At 34.8% G+C, this 17,181-nt stretch overlaps 3 protein-coding genes and 2 long non-coding RNA genes across 6 annotated transcripts in view; 3 read left to right on the top strand and 2 right to left on the bottom strand.

Moving 5' to 3' along the window:
* Nucleotides 1-1,151: 1,151 nt before the first annotated feature.
* LOC122711627 lies at nucleotides 1,152-5,447 on the bottom strand. The gene is made up of 2 exons (XM_043930604.1): nucleotides 5,388-5,447; nucleotides 1,152-3,425 (listed from the first exon to the last, which is right to left on the bottom strand). Exons 1-2 carry the CDS (start codon nucleotides 5,445-5,447, stop codon nucleotides 1,152-1,154), a joined length of 2,334 nt encoding a protein of 777 aa, XP_043786539.1.
* On the bottom strand, nucleotides 4,430-11,715 carry LOC122711658 (glutamate receptor ionotropic, kainate 2). Its single transcript, XM_043930661.1, is given in 16 exon segments — nucleotides 4,430-5,852; nucleotides 6,002-6,161; nucleotides 6,163-6,363; nucleotides 6,439-6,586; nucleotides 6,754-6,875; nucleotides 7,083-7,266; nucleotides 7,537-7,714; nucleotides 7,804-7,903; nucleotides 8,322-8,543; nucleotides 8,622-8,819; nucleotides 8,885-9,052; nucleotides 9,136-9,327; nucleotides 9,427-9,593; nucleotides 9,667-9,870; nucleotides 10,286-10,438; nucleotides 11,600-11,715. Coding segments are annotated over 16 exon segments (2,757 nt in total). The 5' UTR covers nucleotides 11,682-11,715; the 3' UTR covers nucleotides 4,430-5,574.
* Nucleotides 5,713-8,387, top strand: LOC122711660. The gene is made up of 3 exons (XR_006346139.1): nucleotides 5,713-6,929; nucleotides 7,100-8,087; nucleotides 8,262-8,387. It is a non-coding gene; the product is annotated as an uncharacterized LOC122711660 (long non-coding RNA).
* On the top strand, nucleotides 8,923-11,752 carry LOC122711659. 2 transcript variants are annotated; one of them, XR_006346138.1, is made up of 4 exons: nucleotides 8,923-9,230; nucleotides 9,623-9,739; nucleotides 10,970-11,023; nucleotides 11,612-11,752. It is a non-coding gene; the product is annotated as an uncharacterized LOC122711659 (long non-coding RNA). The 2 variants fall into 2 exon arrangements; XR_006346137.1 differs by having other exon boundaries at nucleotides 10,970-11,445; nucleotides 11,612-11,726.
* A 3,359-nt stretch (nucleotides 11,753-15,111) lies between these two features.
* Nucleotides 15,112-17,181, top strand: part of LOC122711674 — a 60,335-nt gene continuing 58,265 nt past the window's right edge. The window contains exon 1 of the mRNA XM_043930676.1: nucleotides 15,112-16,937. Within this exon, the coding sequence (XP_043786611.1) occupies nucleotides 16,844-16,937 (94 nt within the window). The 5' untranslated portion in view covers nucleotides 15,112-16,843. The remainder of the gene's footprint in view (nucleotides 16,938-17,181) is intronic.

Raw genomic sequence — 17,181 nt, 5'->3', positions numbered from 1 at the left:
AGAAAGAAAGTTTTTTAAGAAAGAATTGGTAGAAGGTATGTTTGAAGTATGGAGAAGAGATTTAGTAGAGATTTGTATAGAATTGATGGAAAAAATCATTTGGAGGATAGAGAAAATAATTGTGTTTGAAAAATAATTTTTAAATATTTAATAGTGGTTTGACTGTAAGTTGAAATTGAAAAAAATTGGAATATTAAATTTTTTAATAGGATTTCTTTCAGTTGAATTGTTTCGAGTGGAAATAATTTGGATGATTTGAGTTCTTTTCTTTTTTTTTTTTTTCAATTAAATATTTCATCTAACTCTTTTTTCTTTTAAATAAAATCTTTAAATTTTCGATATTGAAAATTATTTAATAATTTAATTAAAAGATATATACTCGAACCATTAAATATTTTCTATGATTTTAGCTATTCTATTTATGTGGTTTTAAGGTTGAACAATAAAATTATAGGAAAAGAAATATTGATTTTCTAGATGGGTAGCTATCCAACCATTTACTTGAAAGAAATAATAGAAACAGTTAAAACGGCGGGAAATTTCTCACCTAACGAATAAACCAATGATGAAAAAAAACTATGCTTCCTGATTCACTATTACATTTCATCGATGTTTCTTTATCCATAATCATCCATCCACGACGAAATAAAACATCGACAGACTCTCGTATCTTCACTTTCTTCTCGCAAAACATCGACAAGAAATTCACCATTCTTTTTTCTGCTATACATATAGAAAATATGGAAAAAGATATCTCATAAAAACTTGTTACACCAAGTTTCTAATTTCGTGTTCGATCGAGCATAACTATAATGCAATTCCACATAAATAGATAGAAATCAATTTCATCATATCTTAATTATAACGAATTTTTAATTACAAACCATACAACAATTCAGTATTATTATTACATCTCTTATAAACTAAATTTAAATTTAAATTTATAATTTAAAACATATATATATATAATTATTTTCTTTATCAATTACAATATCTAATAATTATCTTCAGCTTTCAACTTTGAAATTCCAAATAAAAACTCTAATTCTAACTAATTATTAGAATTAATTAGATTCTATTTTATCTACAAGCGATCAACCATCGTCAAATCTACCAAAAAGATATACAAAAATAAAAATAAAATATTATTTTCAAATTTTTCTGCCTGACATAATCTTATCAAACTCCTCTTCGTGCTCAGAAGTACTCAGCATGTACGCTGGAAGTGTGAATCCAAGAATCTTATCGAACACAGGTTTAGTTTCCTCTACGTATTCATATGGTTCAGTCTCCTTGGATGCCTCAGTCTTTCCAGAACTCTTGTTAGGTGGTAATTCTCGTTGCACATAGACCTTCTCACTGGCAGCAGCTTCTGGTTCAATAGGTACATCATCCAGATTTTCAATAACCGACCTAGGAATCTTTTTGGTCGGTTCCTCATGATAATCTTTCGCTTCTCGATAATTAATTTTATCCTCAGCTGGTTCTTCTGAAGTCACAAAAGCACATTCCTCTTTTTTGAATCCTTTATCGTCGACACATTGATAGCAAGTCATTTTATCTCTCATTAATTTCTTACAATTGGAACGATCTTCCTTTTGAAATTCCTGAAGAACCTTCTGGATCTCCTCTTTCTTCTTAAATGCATCGTAGAAACCTACATCGCTTTTTTTTGGAGCAGAATTTGATGATCTTTCCATTACTTCAGATTTGGATTCATCAGAAGTTGGAAATTCTCTTTTGGTGGCTTGATCGGTAATGTAGGAACTTTTATCAGAAGAGTAATCATAACCTTCCTTTTCGTAGGGCAACTTTTGAGTCTCTTTCTTCTCAGATTCATCGTAAGATTTGTCATTTGATTCTGTTGGGCTGCCAATTGATCTAGATTTCGAATAAGAGTAGCTTTTATCGCTTGGTTGATATTTATACGAACATTGCTCAGAATTGCTTCCGGTCTTAGGATCTTTGCAGATCTTGCAAGTCATGGAATCTTTTTGAACTTCTTTGCAATGGCTCGGTTCGATACTTTTGGCAACTTTCTCAGATTCTGACTTAGATTTCTCATAACCAGATAAATAATCATCGTCGTCAGAGATTAACTTAGAGTTTTGGGAAGCAGCTTGACGATAGCTGGATCTAGGTTCGTCATCCTTGAAGTAAGAAGTTAATGGAGAGGAGTGACTCTTGTCATAGTAGCTTTCAGGAATGGAATAATCTCTCTTGTATTCCTCAAGTTCGCTTTTAGATCTCTTCTCTTCCTCCTGATTGGACTCACTAGAATCATCATCTTTGGAAGAACTTGTAGGATATCCAAAACTCTTGGTTCTGCTAAATTTATAAACTTTATCATTTGGTTCATAGGCATACGAGCATCTCTCATAATTTCCACCTGTTTTGGGATCTTTACAGACCGTGCAAGTCTTCGAATCTTTTTGAATCTTCTTGCAATTGCTGGTCGAGTCTTTGTATTCCTCTCGAGATTCTTTTTCTGCTTCTTCTTTATCCTCAGAACTGGAATATTCTTCCTTAACTGGTTTAGTCTCAAAATACTTTCTATTAGATCTTTTTCCACTTTCTTTATCGTCTTTCTCAGCTTCTTTAGGATTTTTAAGAGAGCCAGATTTGGTGTAGGAATATTTCTTCTCTGCCGGTTGCCTAATATAGGTGCATTGCTCGTATTTAGCATTACTCTTCATATCTTTGCATACCATGCACATCATGGAATCCTTGATTACCTTTTCACATTTTTCATTTTTGTTCTTATACTCTGCTGGAACATCGTCTGTGGCCTCTGAAAATATCTTGTCGTTGAATCTGTATGGATTGTCATCTCTTCTGTAATCTTTGAAACCGGAGAACGCCTCGTCAGAGTTGGATCTCCTGTTTCTGAACCCTGAAGGTGCCGAACTTTGTTCAATGTTGCTAGAATCAGTGGAAGGTTGTGAAGCGTAAGAGCATTGCTCGTAGGTGGCTCCATTTTTAGGATTTTTGCATTTGTAGCAGATCGTGCTGTCTTTAGCATTGCTGTCCTTATTGACACGCCTGGTTTTGATCTCTTGGCAATATGGAACGCCAGATTTCATCACCATGTCCTTGTATTTTTGGGAATCTTTGTCAGTGATGGTGTAGAATGGTGATACTACTTTTTTGAAATTTTTGTTTTCAGTTGGAACCTTCTTGCTGGCCGAAAACAAGAACCAGTCTTTGGGTTTGACGGAATCTGAGGAGTCGAATGCTGCTCGATGGTTCCTTCGTGATTCTAAGAAGCTGGCGTAAGATGGAGAATGTTCTGAAGAGGCAACGTCATAAGGAGCTTCGCGGCTTCTACGAATCCATGAATGATCGTCGATGGTTAAGGATTTGAAGCTATTGTCGTAGATCTTGGCGTTTGCAGATGTCCAACAGATGGCCAAACTTAAGCATATCTATGTCAGAGAAATTCATACTTTAACTAGGAAAAATATTAAATAATTTGGAACTTTAAACTCCAATGATGGTAATTAAATAATAATTTTAATCTAAAATATTAATTACCAAACAAAATTTATTAAAATGAGAAGAGAATCATGAAGTTTTACAAATTTTGAACTCTCTTGAAATGAATCCAATATAAATATTAATTATAGTCAATAATTTATAATTTCCTTGTTTCAAAAATAATTTCTGATTTGAAGCTATTGTTGTAGATCTTGGCGTTTGCTGATGTCCAACAGATGGCTAAACTTAAGCATATCTATATCAGAGAAATTTATACTTTAACTAGGAAAAATATTAAATAATTTGGAACTTTAAAATTGGTACTCCAACGATGGTAATTAAATAACAATTTTAATCTAAAATATTAATTACAAAAATAAATTTATTAAAAGAAAATCATGAAGTTTTGAATTCTCTTGAAATGAATCCAATATAAATATTAATTATAATCAATAATTTATAATTTCCTTGTTTCAAAAATAATTTCTGATTTGAAACTATTGTCGTAGATTTTGGCGTTTGCTGATGTCCAACAGATGGCCAAACTTAAACATATTTATGTCAAAGAAATTTATACTTTACTAGGAAAAATATTAAATAATTTGGAACTTTAAACTCCAATAATGGTAATTAAATAATAATTTTAATCTAAAATATTAATTACAAAACAAAATTTATTAAAATGAGAAGAGAATCATGAAGTTTTACAAATTTTGAACTCTCTTGAAATGAATCCAATATAAATATTAATGATAATCAATAATTTATAATTTGTTTCAAAAATAATTTCTGAAATATGAAAAATTTTTAGGTCAGAAGAATCTTCTAATATCAATGGAAACGCAATGGAAGGCAATGTTACCAAAAAAAATCCATCAAAGGGAAGAGAACGAAGGTTGTAGGAGATCATGATGCGCGATATCGGCGATCAGTGAACACTTATTCCGTTTCCGGTTCCGGTTCGTCGAGCCACATCACTTTCCCATGAAATGATCTCGCCTCCACGAGCAAAGCCTTTATATCGACTTGGTGATTCAAAAAGATCGCTGCCCCACCCTTTCAATTTCGCGACACGCAAGCGAGTATCTCAGGAGTCAGTGATCACAGTAATCAATCAGAAATATTCGAATCAGCGACCGTAAAAGAACGATGGATATTGTTTGCTCGTCCGTGGCCGTTTGGTCGATCATTTCTCTCTCGTTAAGGGAGAAAAAAAAGTTCAATCGTAGAACGCAGATAAATATTAAGGAAGAAAGTGGAAATATTATTTTAATATTATTTTATTTCGTACTTTTAATGAAAGGCAAAAAAGGATGAAAAAATTAGATGGAGAGAGATTCTTTATTCTGTTTATCACTTTTGTTGATTATTCCTGTGCTGGATTATTCAGTTCATTTCAAATGTTTGCTCTCCCGGATTAAAATCGAGATTTAAGATTGAAAGGACACAGCTGACCGATCGCTAACTGTTCACTTTCATTTATGCAATTCCGTTACCGCGATCGATGAAAAAGTTGCGCGACGAACAATCAGATCTACGAATACGAATATTATAATCCGATCCAATTTTCATTGAAGAAAAACTTCTTTGTACGATATATTTTTTTCCAGGAAGAGGGAAATCTTTTAGATATATCTGAAAGAAAATTTAGAGATAAAAAAATTTCATCGCGATGTAAACAATATTTTTCAATTTTTATTAGAAGATTAGAGTATGATAAAAATGGAATGAATAATATAAAAGAAAATATCTTGCGTAAGACAAATCCAAAAATCGAGAGTTTTACTCTTCAAATTATTATAAATGTTATAAATACTCTAATATTCGATCGATTCGATAATATTCGATGTTTCTGAAATTCGCAAGAAGCGTGAAGAATCGCAACATTATGAAATAGCGAAAAACATTACTGACTCTTGTAAACAGATAGAACAACTAGAAACTTTATTTTCAATTTCGTTACGTTGCATTGGTTTTTATTAAAACTATCATTAAATTAAAATTCCTCTTCTCATATATATAACGATTCGATTCAATTGTACGAGATAACATTTTTTTATTCCTCTGTTCAATTAAATTTTCTTTCTTTGAAGATTCTCATTCTTTGAAAGGGAGGTTGCGAGGGTAAACGGAAATGTGAGACACGCGAGGAGGATTGTTTGTCTTTTCGAAGAAAGGATTGATAGGCGCTGGTTTCATTTGCAAACTCATTTTCGACAAATTTTGTATTATCTTGTTGTTGAAGTTCTTGACTTTTCTTTTGTCTTTCGTCGATTTTTCCGTTTCCGTATTCCGTTTTCGGTAATAGAATACCTCTCCTGCTAAGGTGATCATCGCCAGGGCGAGCCCGAAGAGGGTTGCGATAAACACTCCACCTGAAAGTTTGTTTCTTTCCATTTTTATTTGGTTTAAAATTTAATTCAATCTCGAATATTATTATCCTTTTCGTTTTTTTTCTAAAGTGAACCATAAACTTTCAATTTTGAAATTGTAGGATTCATTCAGAGATTAGTGAACGACTCACCCAAACTTTCCAAAGTAATTCCTTCATTATCATCAGAATTCAGACATTGCGCCTTCTGCGTTTGGTTCCAATATTTAGAAGCCAACATTTCAAAGTATCTATCTTTTTGCAAATCCAAAATCCTGCAACGAATCAAATATAAGTAAAATACAATACAATCATCCCTTTAAATATCTTAATATAAAAACAAACTTTCTGCTTATCTCTTCCTGCAAATGGCTTCCTTGCTGAACAGCAATTGCATAAGGCTGTTCCGCAAACACTTCTCCAACCTCTGTCAAATTGCAATTCTTCGTTACCTCATACCGTATCTCCGACGAATCGTGGATGAAAGCGAATTCTGCATTTTCGCTTTCTATCACCTGAAACGATGCAAAAAGCAATAGTTTCAGACATCGATTTATTCCATACTTGATTCAATTGTCGTCGTTTTGTACCTTTCGAAAACCCTCCATTGAATTCGCAACTGGACCGACTTGTGTGATCGCTTGCAATATGTGGCCGTATTGTTCCTTGATAGGATAATCCCAGACTCGATACTCTACCTCGTCACTTGTATTGTTTAATGTAATTTCTTTCCATACGCTAATTGAAATATGAAATTGAGAAGAATTATTGGATTTAGGAAGGAAAGGAATATTTTTTACTTTTATTATTTGGTTATATATTAATGTTTTTATTTTAAAATTTGTCAATAATTTTACTCTTTTTTTAATCTGCTATTAAAGTTCTTTCTTTTTCAGTGAACTTACGTGTACAATTTATCCTCTGCATTCTTCATATTTATAAAATACTGATGCTGACTAGAATTAACCACTACAGTATAATTGATTCTAGATTGTCTGGCTAATTGTTCCAAAGATTGCACAGGAGACTAAAACAATACACAATATATTGCAATATTATCTCTCATTTTGAAGATCAAAAGGTATGTATATTCTCAATTAAAAGTCACACTTTTTACTAGAAATAAAAATTGGATAAATTTTTCTATAAAATTATCGCAATAAAATAAATGATTATTCAAATAATTATTTCTTAAGGCTTTTGGATGTATTTTAATGAGAATAATTTTGAAAACCTGCATTCTTTCCACAGTAAGGAAAGCAGCTAAATTAGCAGTGAATGTAGCCAACATTAAAACAACGAATAACCAATAAGCAGCAACTAGTATCCTGCTTGATAACGCTTTGGGTGCTTCGCCGCCACCTTGGGGTGTAAAAGACGTCAAGGCGAACCAGAAACTCTCCTTCAACGTGAATTCTCTAAACACAGAATATAATTAGGTTATACGACAATCATTATCGATTAAGTAATTGCTTTGTCTTTATGACAATCATTAACGATAAAATGTGTAGTGGTCATTAAGGGTGATTTATAGTAATCTTGATCTAATTCCAGCAAATGACCAAAGATATTGACGCGACGACATTACTATAATAATAATAATAATTAATTTAAATTTCCACTAATGAGACTTCGATAATTAATAATTTTTATAATTAAGAAATTTTTAGAAATTTTAAAGTTATTACCGACAAGGATACGGATACAATTGTTTATTATTCCTGGCGCTGTAAGGAGAATATTTGTCAAGTATCCAAATCATGATGCCAGTTAATGTTAAAGCTCCTACGATGCTTAACCACACTTCGACTTTGAGTACTGTCATAAATTTGAAAAGGGATGGTTTGCGGACAGGTTTCCTCATTACTTATAACAAAAAATTAAAAAAAAGAAAAAATCGTATAATGTAAAAATTTGTTAACATTTAAATTAAAAATAATAGTTATATTATTTACCAATTAATAAGCCGGATTGTTCGAAGTAAGGGGCGACGAAATCGATCACTTCCTCACGTTCTGAAGTCATTGTCAATGCAGCAACTATGATATCTGTCTCCTAAAAAAAATAATTATAAAAAAGAAGTAAAACGTGATAAAAAAATAAAAGAAAGAACAGAAATAAATTCATAAAAGAAGAATATTAATTTAAAGGAAAAATTGAAATTGAAGAAGATGATGTTTTACACTAAGAGGTATGCACGGTTGCAGACTCATAGGCGCCATCAAGTTCAATATATAGGGTATTAAGAAAATTTTTATATTTCTTTAATAAGATGAAAAAAAAAAAGTAAAGGTAAAATGTGATAAATAAAAAAGAAGAATATTAATTATATATAAATAGAATATATAAATATATAAATAAATATATAAATAGAATATATAAATAGAAAACTTATGAAAATAATGTTTTATAGAAACAAGAAGGTTTGCATGATTGGATGCAGATGCCATGAAATTCAGTATACAAATCTTACTCCTTTAGCTAGATCACCAATCAAGCCATTCCATTGTCCATTAGGTAATTTCTTGCCAAATTGTCGATCTTCAGGTATGATAAGATCATAATCAAATTGCATCTCTTCCGATAATTTCTTGATAAAATCTATGCAATATCCATCCCACATATCATTTCCATTCTCATTTTTCATAACTTTTCCAGTCGCTGGATCGATTTTAGGTATTATCCAAGGTACTGACTAATATAATTTTAATATTTGTATTAATTAATATTACAAATTCATAATGAAATTAAATGAAATTTGTTTATTAATTACAGGAGCAGTTCCAATTCGAAAGAATCTTTTGGCAGGAAATATCTTTTTATTCTCTGCTTCTTTTATCTTTCCATTTCTCGTCCAAGTGGCTAATGGTTCCAATAATCCATTCTCAAGAATTTCCAATTCTATTTCAGCTTTATACGTGATCATTCCTTTCTCTGACCAATACTCAAATGTATCGTTGCCTGCTAATTTCTGTGGCAGAATTTTTCCTTCAATTTTCAATGATTTTTATTTTGGACAATTTAAACGTGACTTACAGCAACTATATTCTTGTTAAACGCCTCAATCGTGACGTTTGAAGTTTGATTCACTGTGTTCGATAAGCATTTGCCACTTTTTGGCTCCACACTAATACCTGATGCCTGAAGTTCGCTCATCAGACTCACGATGAGGCCTACTAATCGTTTAAAATAATTGGAAAATATCTACAGAACCATCGCAAGATTAAACAAAATTATTCTATTTATCATATCAAACAGACTATGCAAAATAGAAAAGTCTCAAGTACTTTGACATCTGAAGGACAATTGCAGAGCGAATCACCAATTAATTTGCAACAAACATCCATCTTCATCCACAGAACCGTGATGGAAACGTTCAACTGTAAGTCTCCATTGATATATTTAAAATCCTTATAATTATTATCGGTGAAAATCAATTTCCATATTCCATTTCTCTTGACCAATCCTCCTTGCACGGCCTAAACAATTTTTAAGTTAAAAAAATAATATTGGAAACAAAATTTTTACATGTAACACTACATTACTTTTCTCTCAAACATGTTTAAAATTCTCTCTACCGTTTTGAAGAAATCCTCCATCTTTGCTGTACTAGCATAGATAGCGTAATAAGATGGTGATGGCCTCATACTCTTGATCTTCGACACCGTTTTCTCGGTGAATTCGTCGATCACGATTAATCTTAAGATAGAATTTCCGATCAAATAGTAGAGACTCTGATTCAACTCTGTTAAAAGAAGTTTTCGACATTTTCAGACAAAATTTGGGAAAAGTTGGTTCGAAGATCGTTACCAAAGTACCTCTTTCATCTTCGAAGATCAGAGCAACATCAGTGGCGTTTTTCAACATCAAAAGATCATCGATCGCTTGGATGTACGGGTTCATATTGCTGTCACCCCGTTTGTATATTATTCCATTCTCGTCGGCTATGATCCGAAGATTATCCCACCCGGTCCAGGTCATGTCGAGTACGATACTGATTCCCTTAAATAAGGCAGCACATACTGCAAGTTGATTTTAACAAAACAAGAATAAGAACGGATCGCGATCATGGCAAAATATTGTGCAGTTAATATTGCTAATGAGACAATTGGAAATTAATTATATTGAAGAATTTGTTCAATATTTTGTAGTTTGAAATATTTTGGGTATTTCTAGATGCTAAATTCAAGAGAAAACCCTAGTCGTTGGAATCTTCATATATAAGAGATTTGCAAAGAGATCTCAAGAATTAATATTGTAATTAAAAATTATTCAATATTAATTTTAATATAATTTTAAAATGTTAAAGGATTAAATTTTAGAAAAATTCTAATGATCGCGCTTTGGATAAGCAACAAATTAAAAAATGGGATTTACAAAAAAATCGATAGAAAACTTCGGATAGCTGTTTTTAAAGAATATTTTTAACTTCTTAACCTTTCTTAAAGCTAGCGTCTATATTCGAACGTTCAACTTCGATTGTAGAAATGTGAACAGAGATGATATCGTTTCCATAATTCTTTTCTGCTTGTGGTAGGGCTTCGTTCAAAACGTTTAAAATCGATTTATCCGGTTCTTCTATCACTATCACTGTAAAAAATAAAAATGTGATGTAAATTAGAAATGTGATGTAATAAGAAAAAAAAATTATTTACATATATAATTTTTTAATTAAAATGCTTCGTAAAACAAGAATAAAAGAAAATATTAATGCGATATAAATTAATGGAAAAGGAAAAAATTATTGATACACGTATAATTTTTCAAGTAAAATAATTCATAAGAAAATATTCTAATCATACATCAGTGCACATATTGGCATATTAAAAGAATATGCAATTTCATCAAACACGCGATCCATTTATATTTCTGATTAATGGTTATTTCTTAAATTGTTTCATGTGGTTTCGTCACGAGAGATCAGATCTAATCGACCAATAATTATCTACACATTACAAATTATTATTTTTGATTTAAAAAAGATAATACAATACAATATATATATATATATTTTTTTTTGTAAAAAACATATGATATGTGCTATCCGAAACCGATCTTTCTCTTTTATCTTTTCCTCCATCGTTATTAATTACTCTTGTAAATCTTTTTTTCTATGTCAAGGATCAGAGATTGACCGAGTCGGCGCAGGAGATGCGGAAGGTTTCAGTCAGACAGGTTCGTCGCGTGAATAATTCAACAATAGTACAGCAACCTTTCCATATCGATGTATCGATGAAGTAATCAAAGTTTCATGCCATCCAATCAATGTTTAACTCGTGTATTTAATTTCATATCATCTTTACCGTGCAATATTGTACGAAGAAATGACAAAGAAAAGTAATAAGTCTTCTAAAGCAATTTCAAATCATCTGTTATCTATTTAAAAAAATCAAGCATCATTCTGTGACAAATGATACGAAAAATAATAAATTCTGCGACGAACAATAGACAAGAAATTATCTAAAGAAGTTTTCAATCTATTATCTATTTTAAAAAAGCAAAAAGCAAAATCAAGAATTTATATAATAAAATTAAAGAATTATATGCATCCCAAAAAGCAGAAAACTACAAGCGTGACAAAGAGAACAAAATCAAAAGTAAGCATAACATAATTTCGTACAAAATTCAAGAATAATACCTTGTTGAAAAATTTTACAAAAAAATCACACATCGTTCATCGAACATTTAATATCATTTTAAAATAAAATAAAAAAAAATTATATTAAATCAAAATTCATCATATAGACTTACACATGTTCATAGGTATTTGACAAATGGAAACACCAAGAAACGCAAGCAGCAATGCACACACTGCAACTAGAGTCGTGGACATGGCTCAGGAGAATGGAGTCGGTACCGGATGGACGAACAACGGTCGCCTTCCGCGGAAACAGGTAGACAAGCCTGAGGACACTGTCTACAACGACAACCACGCCTGCGCCCGCCACGCTCCCTTATGAATATTACACCCTCGTCCATCAAACTATAGTCCTTGTTCCCCGCTGTATTTTGATTACGTTGAGGCACGATGTCACATCTTGACACGGGTCCCTTCCATCTTGGCCATCGATTTATCGCTCAACTTGACGTCTGCCAAGGATTACCAACCTGAGTCGATGGTTGCAACTTGCGAATAGATTTTGCGAATAAATGGTTGGATCGTTGGAGAATGTTTGGAGGATGCTGAAAGAGAACACGATTTATACTTAATGAAATTGAATTTGAATTTTGATTCCTAGTTAAATTGAAGAAAAGTTTACAGTGCATAAAAATTGTTCGAGAATGTTTGTTAAATATGAAACTATCAAGATTTATTAAGAGAAAATTTCATTGCACGTGTTAAATTTAAGAAATATATTCAAAGCAGTTTTTTAACGATAATGTAAATATATTTTTATTTATCTTAATCACAAAACAAAGTTTTGATTTTGGTGGTGAATTATATCTTATAATATTTTACATTTAATTATATTTTTATGAGTTACCAAGTTGCATATTTATACTTGTGATTTCTTTTGCATGTGAATCGCAAAAGAATAAATGATCGATACGCACATTATTGATTCGCCTTGGACGTAATGCATTTGTTCGGTAACAGTTAACAGAGGAAGCCTATAATCAGGAATCGTTGGTTGAAAAGTAACTTCTAGTTTTCTAATCGATAATTGATTGTATCGCGATGTGACCCATTCCTCCGCAGGTGAATTCGCGAAATTCGATCGTTATTTTCATGACCGCTCGACGATAAAATTCCCTTTAACCGCGTCCATCGAAATCATTCCATCGAATCCAATTCTTCGATTGAATCTCAGATCAAGTGAAAAAAGGAAAAAAAAAAAAAAAAAAAAGAAGAAGAAAGAAAACGAAGCAGATGATAGAATCGTGTTTCTCGATCGACGAGTCTCAGCCACGATGAACGTCACGTTTTCCCATTATCAGTTCTGATCATGGTCTAAGGTTGATTAATTTCCATGGTTGAGGAAACCTGTGAATCGATGGTGCGCGGTTACAAAGGAATAATGACGCAAGGATCGAGATTGCTCCGCAGATGTTCCCGAGGCCAGCTGAGGCGAAATGCTTCAATAGTTCTCGCACTATTTTTAAATATATTTCAGATGTCCTTTATGCAAACGCAATCTCGAGGAACCTGCCCCTATTGTTTCTCACTGTTTCTCTCTTTCTTCAGAAGCTGCGTGACAAGTTTAGACTTGATATCGTTGTGAAAGTACGTTTGAAAAAATTCGAAATAAAATTTACGATCGATTTGTCTGTTAAGTTTCTATTTTAAAAAATTGGCAAAAAATTACCTTGGCATTGATGAGTTTAAAATAAGAAAAAGAAAGTCTTGAGACTGGCTTTCTTCTTTACTTCACGTTAGAAGTCAATAGTTCAAAGATATTTGAAATTATAGTGAGAATATTTTTTGATAAAGAAAGTATTATTTTTCTCTGAAAAGATGTAAAATTTATTTATTACCATGACAAAAAGATAGAAATAATCGAATGGAAGAAAGCGCCACATTGCGTCCACTGAATGAACTTTCTTGCCACAAGTGTCGCATTTCGCTGTAAGATGTCGTTACGTGTGCACAGGATGCGTACATTAAAAGACAATTCCGATTACCATTCCGTGTGTTTCATTGGACTTTATGAATCGGCGTATTGCGTTACGTCATGCACTGGCTTGCATAATGCAATACAAGATTTTTATCGTTACATGAATTAAAATTAATGCAACCAAGGAAGGAATTCTACGGGAAGGGCCGGTAAAACAGAAAGCGATATCATCGTTCAATTCGTAAATAAATGCTTCGGTTTATCGTCAAACGTGTGTTTCACGATGATCATTGTCAGTTATTTTTAAGTTATTCTTTCTGACTTAAGTTTAATTTGTTGTTGTTAAAAGTGCGGTTAAACTTATCCTTTGCAAAAATGAATAAACAATAAAGAACTTGAAACGAGATGTTTAATTTGACTCGTCATAACTGTACCTACAAATTATGCCCGCTTTCAACATTCCATGGTGAGTGAGCGGATCTTAAAGAAATGTTTAAAAAATACGTGCAGGATGGCAGTACAGGCATTTCACTGACGTATCCTACCGAAGAGTTTCGGTATATTTTTCTTGCATAATTTAGTTCACCAGACGCTGCAGTTCTTTTAATCGGCGCCGATTTTCGGCCTAAAATACTGCTCCAGTTTCATGGAAAATGGAACATGTAATCCCTTCATGATTTTTCTGCAAACGTGCTATATAACCACGAAATATTCATATGTATAAACGCACCGTAATTATTTTGAAATATATGTAATTATTGCCCATGAAAATTATTTTTTATATCAGCATATAAAATTCAAATTATAGTCTATTAAGTCTAAAATTCAAATTACAGTCTATAATTGAAGGAAAATTAGGGCAATGCGAGCTAAAACATGTGCGTGAGAAGTGACTTTGTATTAATAGGAAAGAATATTTGCATGGTACAATAATGCAAATGCATTCATATGAGCGACTGATACACAATTTAACTACCGTTACGGGACACTTCGTCGAGAGAAGTGGCGTCAATTGAACGAAGAAATACGGAAATGAGAAAAAGAGAGGAAGCGGCGAAAGAAAACACGCGCGAGAACGCGTGCATTAGAAACGAAATGCACGCGTCAAAACGTATTACAATTTCACGCACGAAAAGTTACACGAAAAGGTTCGTGGAACGCGAGCCTGTACAACGGATTACACCCTGTACGGAGAATGGTAAGTTGCGGTGGAATTGTGGACAATTTTGTCGGAACAAATTAACATGGATGAACGAATTATTTTACAAACTTCTGTTTCCGTGGACAAATAGATGTGACGAGAATTTGGAAGAAAGTTAAACCGTGAAGATATCACGCGGTGAGGAAAGAAAGGAGGAAAGAATAGAATTTTATTCAAGAAGCGCTCTAATGCGGGAAGTACAGGCTCGGTGATTTCCGGATGCAATCGGTTGTTTCCGGCACGGCCGCCCTCCCGAACTAAAACCATTCATTCGATGGAGAGCGAGAGGCGAAGGATTGAACGGAGAACGGGATAGGAAGGTGGTAGGTGGAAACGAGAGTTCCCGAGGAAGAAGGATGGAGAAAGTGAGTGAGCGAGTGAATGAGAGACGAGCAGAGGGAATAGTAAGAGGAAAGGAGAAGGAAAGCGGTGTGGCAGGGTAGAGAGGCAAAGAGAATACATGAGAGAGGTAGGCTCGACCGATTCGAGAAGGCTGGCAGGCTGCTGGTAGGCAAGAGTAAGAAAGCGAGGGAGCATACTGGCTGGCAGAGGCAGACTGGCCGGCCGTGCGCTGTAGTTAACAGAACTGCTAGCAAATCGGCAGCAGATGTGGCCAGTTAGCTCTGTGCTGTGTTCTCGTTCGGATCTCGGTGTTCCGTATATTTCGATGACTGACTGAATCCGCAGTCGATAGTAGCGACATTAGCTATCGATTGTCGAGCGTGATCCTCGTCGTCGCGACACATATCGAAATTGAAAGAACGATGCAAAAGTGAATGCGAGAAAAAGCTAACAGAATCAATGACAAGTCGTGGCAAAGTGAAAACAATTTAGTTTTGCGAATATAATATCGACGTATAGTATAGAGCAAGACGAAATTGGATAGGATAAACGAAAAGGGGAACAATTACGGTCTATCGAGAAGAAAATCACAACGTAGAGAGAAGAGGAGAGAACAAATCGAATGGAACAGTCGATCGCGCGCCAGCACCAAGAACGCAGTGACCGTCGTACCTGTCCGTCGGTGGCCGAAGACTTGTCCGATCGAGACTCGGGAGTGATGTGGCAACATTGCTGGTGGCTCGCGAGTGGAGGAGTCAGTCGTTGCTCGGCTGTTCTATCGTAGTCTGTGTCTGACAGTGCAGTGTCGCTGCCAATAGAACCGCGAGGGCCCGTCAGGGCCCACGAACAACGCGAAGAGCACCGCGATAAACACCGCGGTCAAAATGACATATTTAAGAAAAATAAGAACGAATTACATCACGAGTATCGAAGGGACAATCGTACAAACACGTCGTTCATTGCTACGATAGCGCATGTTCACGTTGTTTATTACCATCATAAAATAGCTCAAGAGAAGAGAGAGTTTCATGACTTGCGAGAGAGTAACAGTGTTTCGAAGCGTACAATCGCTGTGTGACGCGCGTATTCGTTGTATATACACATCCGTTTCAAGTCGCTACAAGCGGGTTTTCTTCGAACCTTTGTAGAAGTTCCTAAAGTGCGTGCGTACGGTTCTACGCGGCTGCTACTCGAATGTCGAGAAACGAATGAGTGCGTGAATCGTGACAACATCGTGTCGAAGTGTACAGAGAGTATTCAGAGAGAGAGTGAGAGAGAATCCGTCTCTCTTTCTCTCGCATCCCGTAGAGGCCGTGGTCGGACTTTACGCCGTCGTACGCGCTTCTCCCCTCCCCCTTAATAGACTGCTTCTTTCTCCCTCTCTCTCGCTGAAGGCCAATTTATCTATCCCGTCGGCCGTACGTCTGTCTTAGTCTATACCATTCCTGTCTGTGCGCTGGCAGAGTTTTCACTGGCGCGACACGGCACGGCACGCGCGCACGGTACGACACGTAAACGAAACCGGCTGTCCAGGCGAATCGGGAGTGTCAAAGATCCGAAAAATCACGGGCATGGAAACAGTGTGTGCCATGGACTGAAAAATAGTGCGGGACCCGTTGTCTCGTGCTTACCGCCGTCCAAAGAAGATCTTGCATTTCATCCGGTGCGTGATTGTGTGTTCCTTTACACCAAAGGAGGAAGAGAGGTTAGGTTAGGCTAGGACTCGCGTCACCCCTGGCCACAGTCCGTCCTTGTCTCTCTTTCATTTGGTTCCCTTACCTCTCTTTCTCTGGCATACAGCGAAGAGGAACGCAGACACAAGAGTCCAGACCGATTACACACACACACACACACACACATACGCAGGACAATTGGGGAAAGAGGAGGAAAACACAAATGCCGATCGCCCGTGGAATTCTGGTCGCTGGAACTGCGGCTCATTGCTGGTCTTCCGCCGCTGGCATGCTTCGATTCCTCGCTAGACTTTCAGGTTAGCACGCAATCCATCTCTTATTCGCTGGACAGTATGTCTTCGACGTTGACGGCTGCATTGTCGATTATTTTTCGTTTCGATGGGAAAAAGCTACATGCCGCGCACACGAGGGGAGCCGCGACAGGGAAAAACTAACGACGATCGTCGTCACGGTATCGTTGCCTACGAACGATATTCGCCAATAAGAATTGTCGATAACAATTACCAATAAGAATTCTCTCGTTCGTGATAATAAATCAAT

This window comes from Apis laboriosa, unplaced genomic scaffold, assembly GCF_014066325.1.
Source record: "Apis laboriosa isolate Shangri-la unplaced genomic scaffold, ASM1406632v1 scaffold17_cov146, whole genome shotgun sequence".
Taxonomy (NCBI): domain Eukaryota; kingdom Metazoa; phylum Arthropoda; class Insecta; order Hymenoptera; family Apidae; genus Apis; species Apis laboriosa.
The sequence above is the reverse complement of the archived record's forward strand: the minus strand, read 5'-3'. Positions and strand labels throughout refer to the sequence as shown.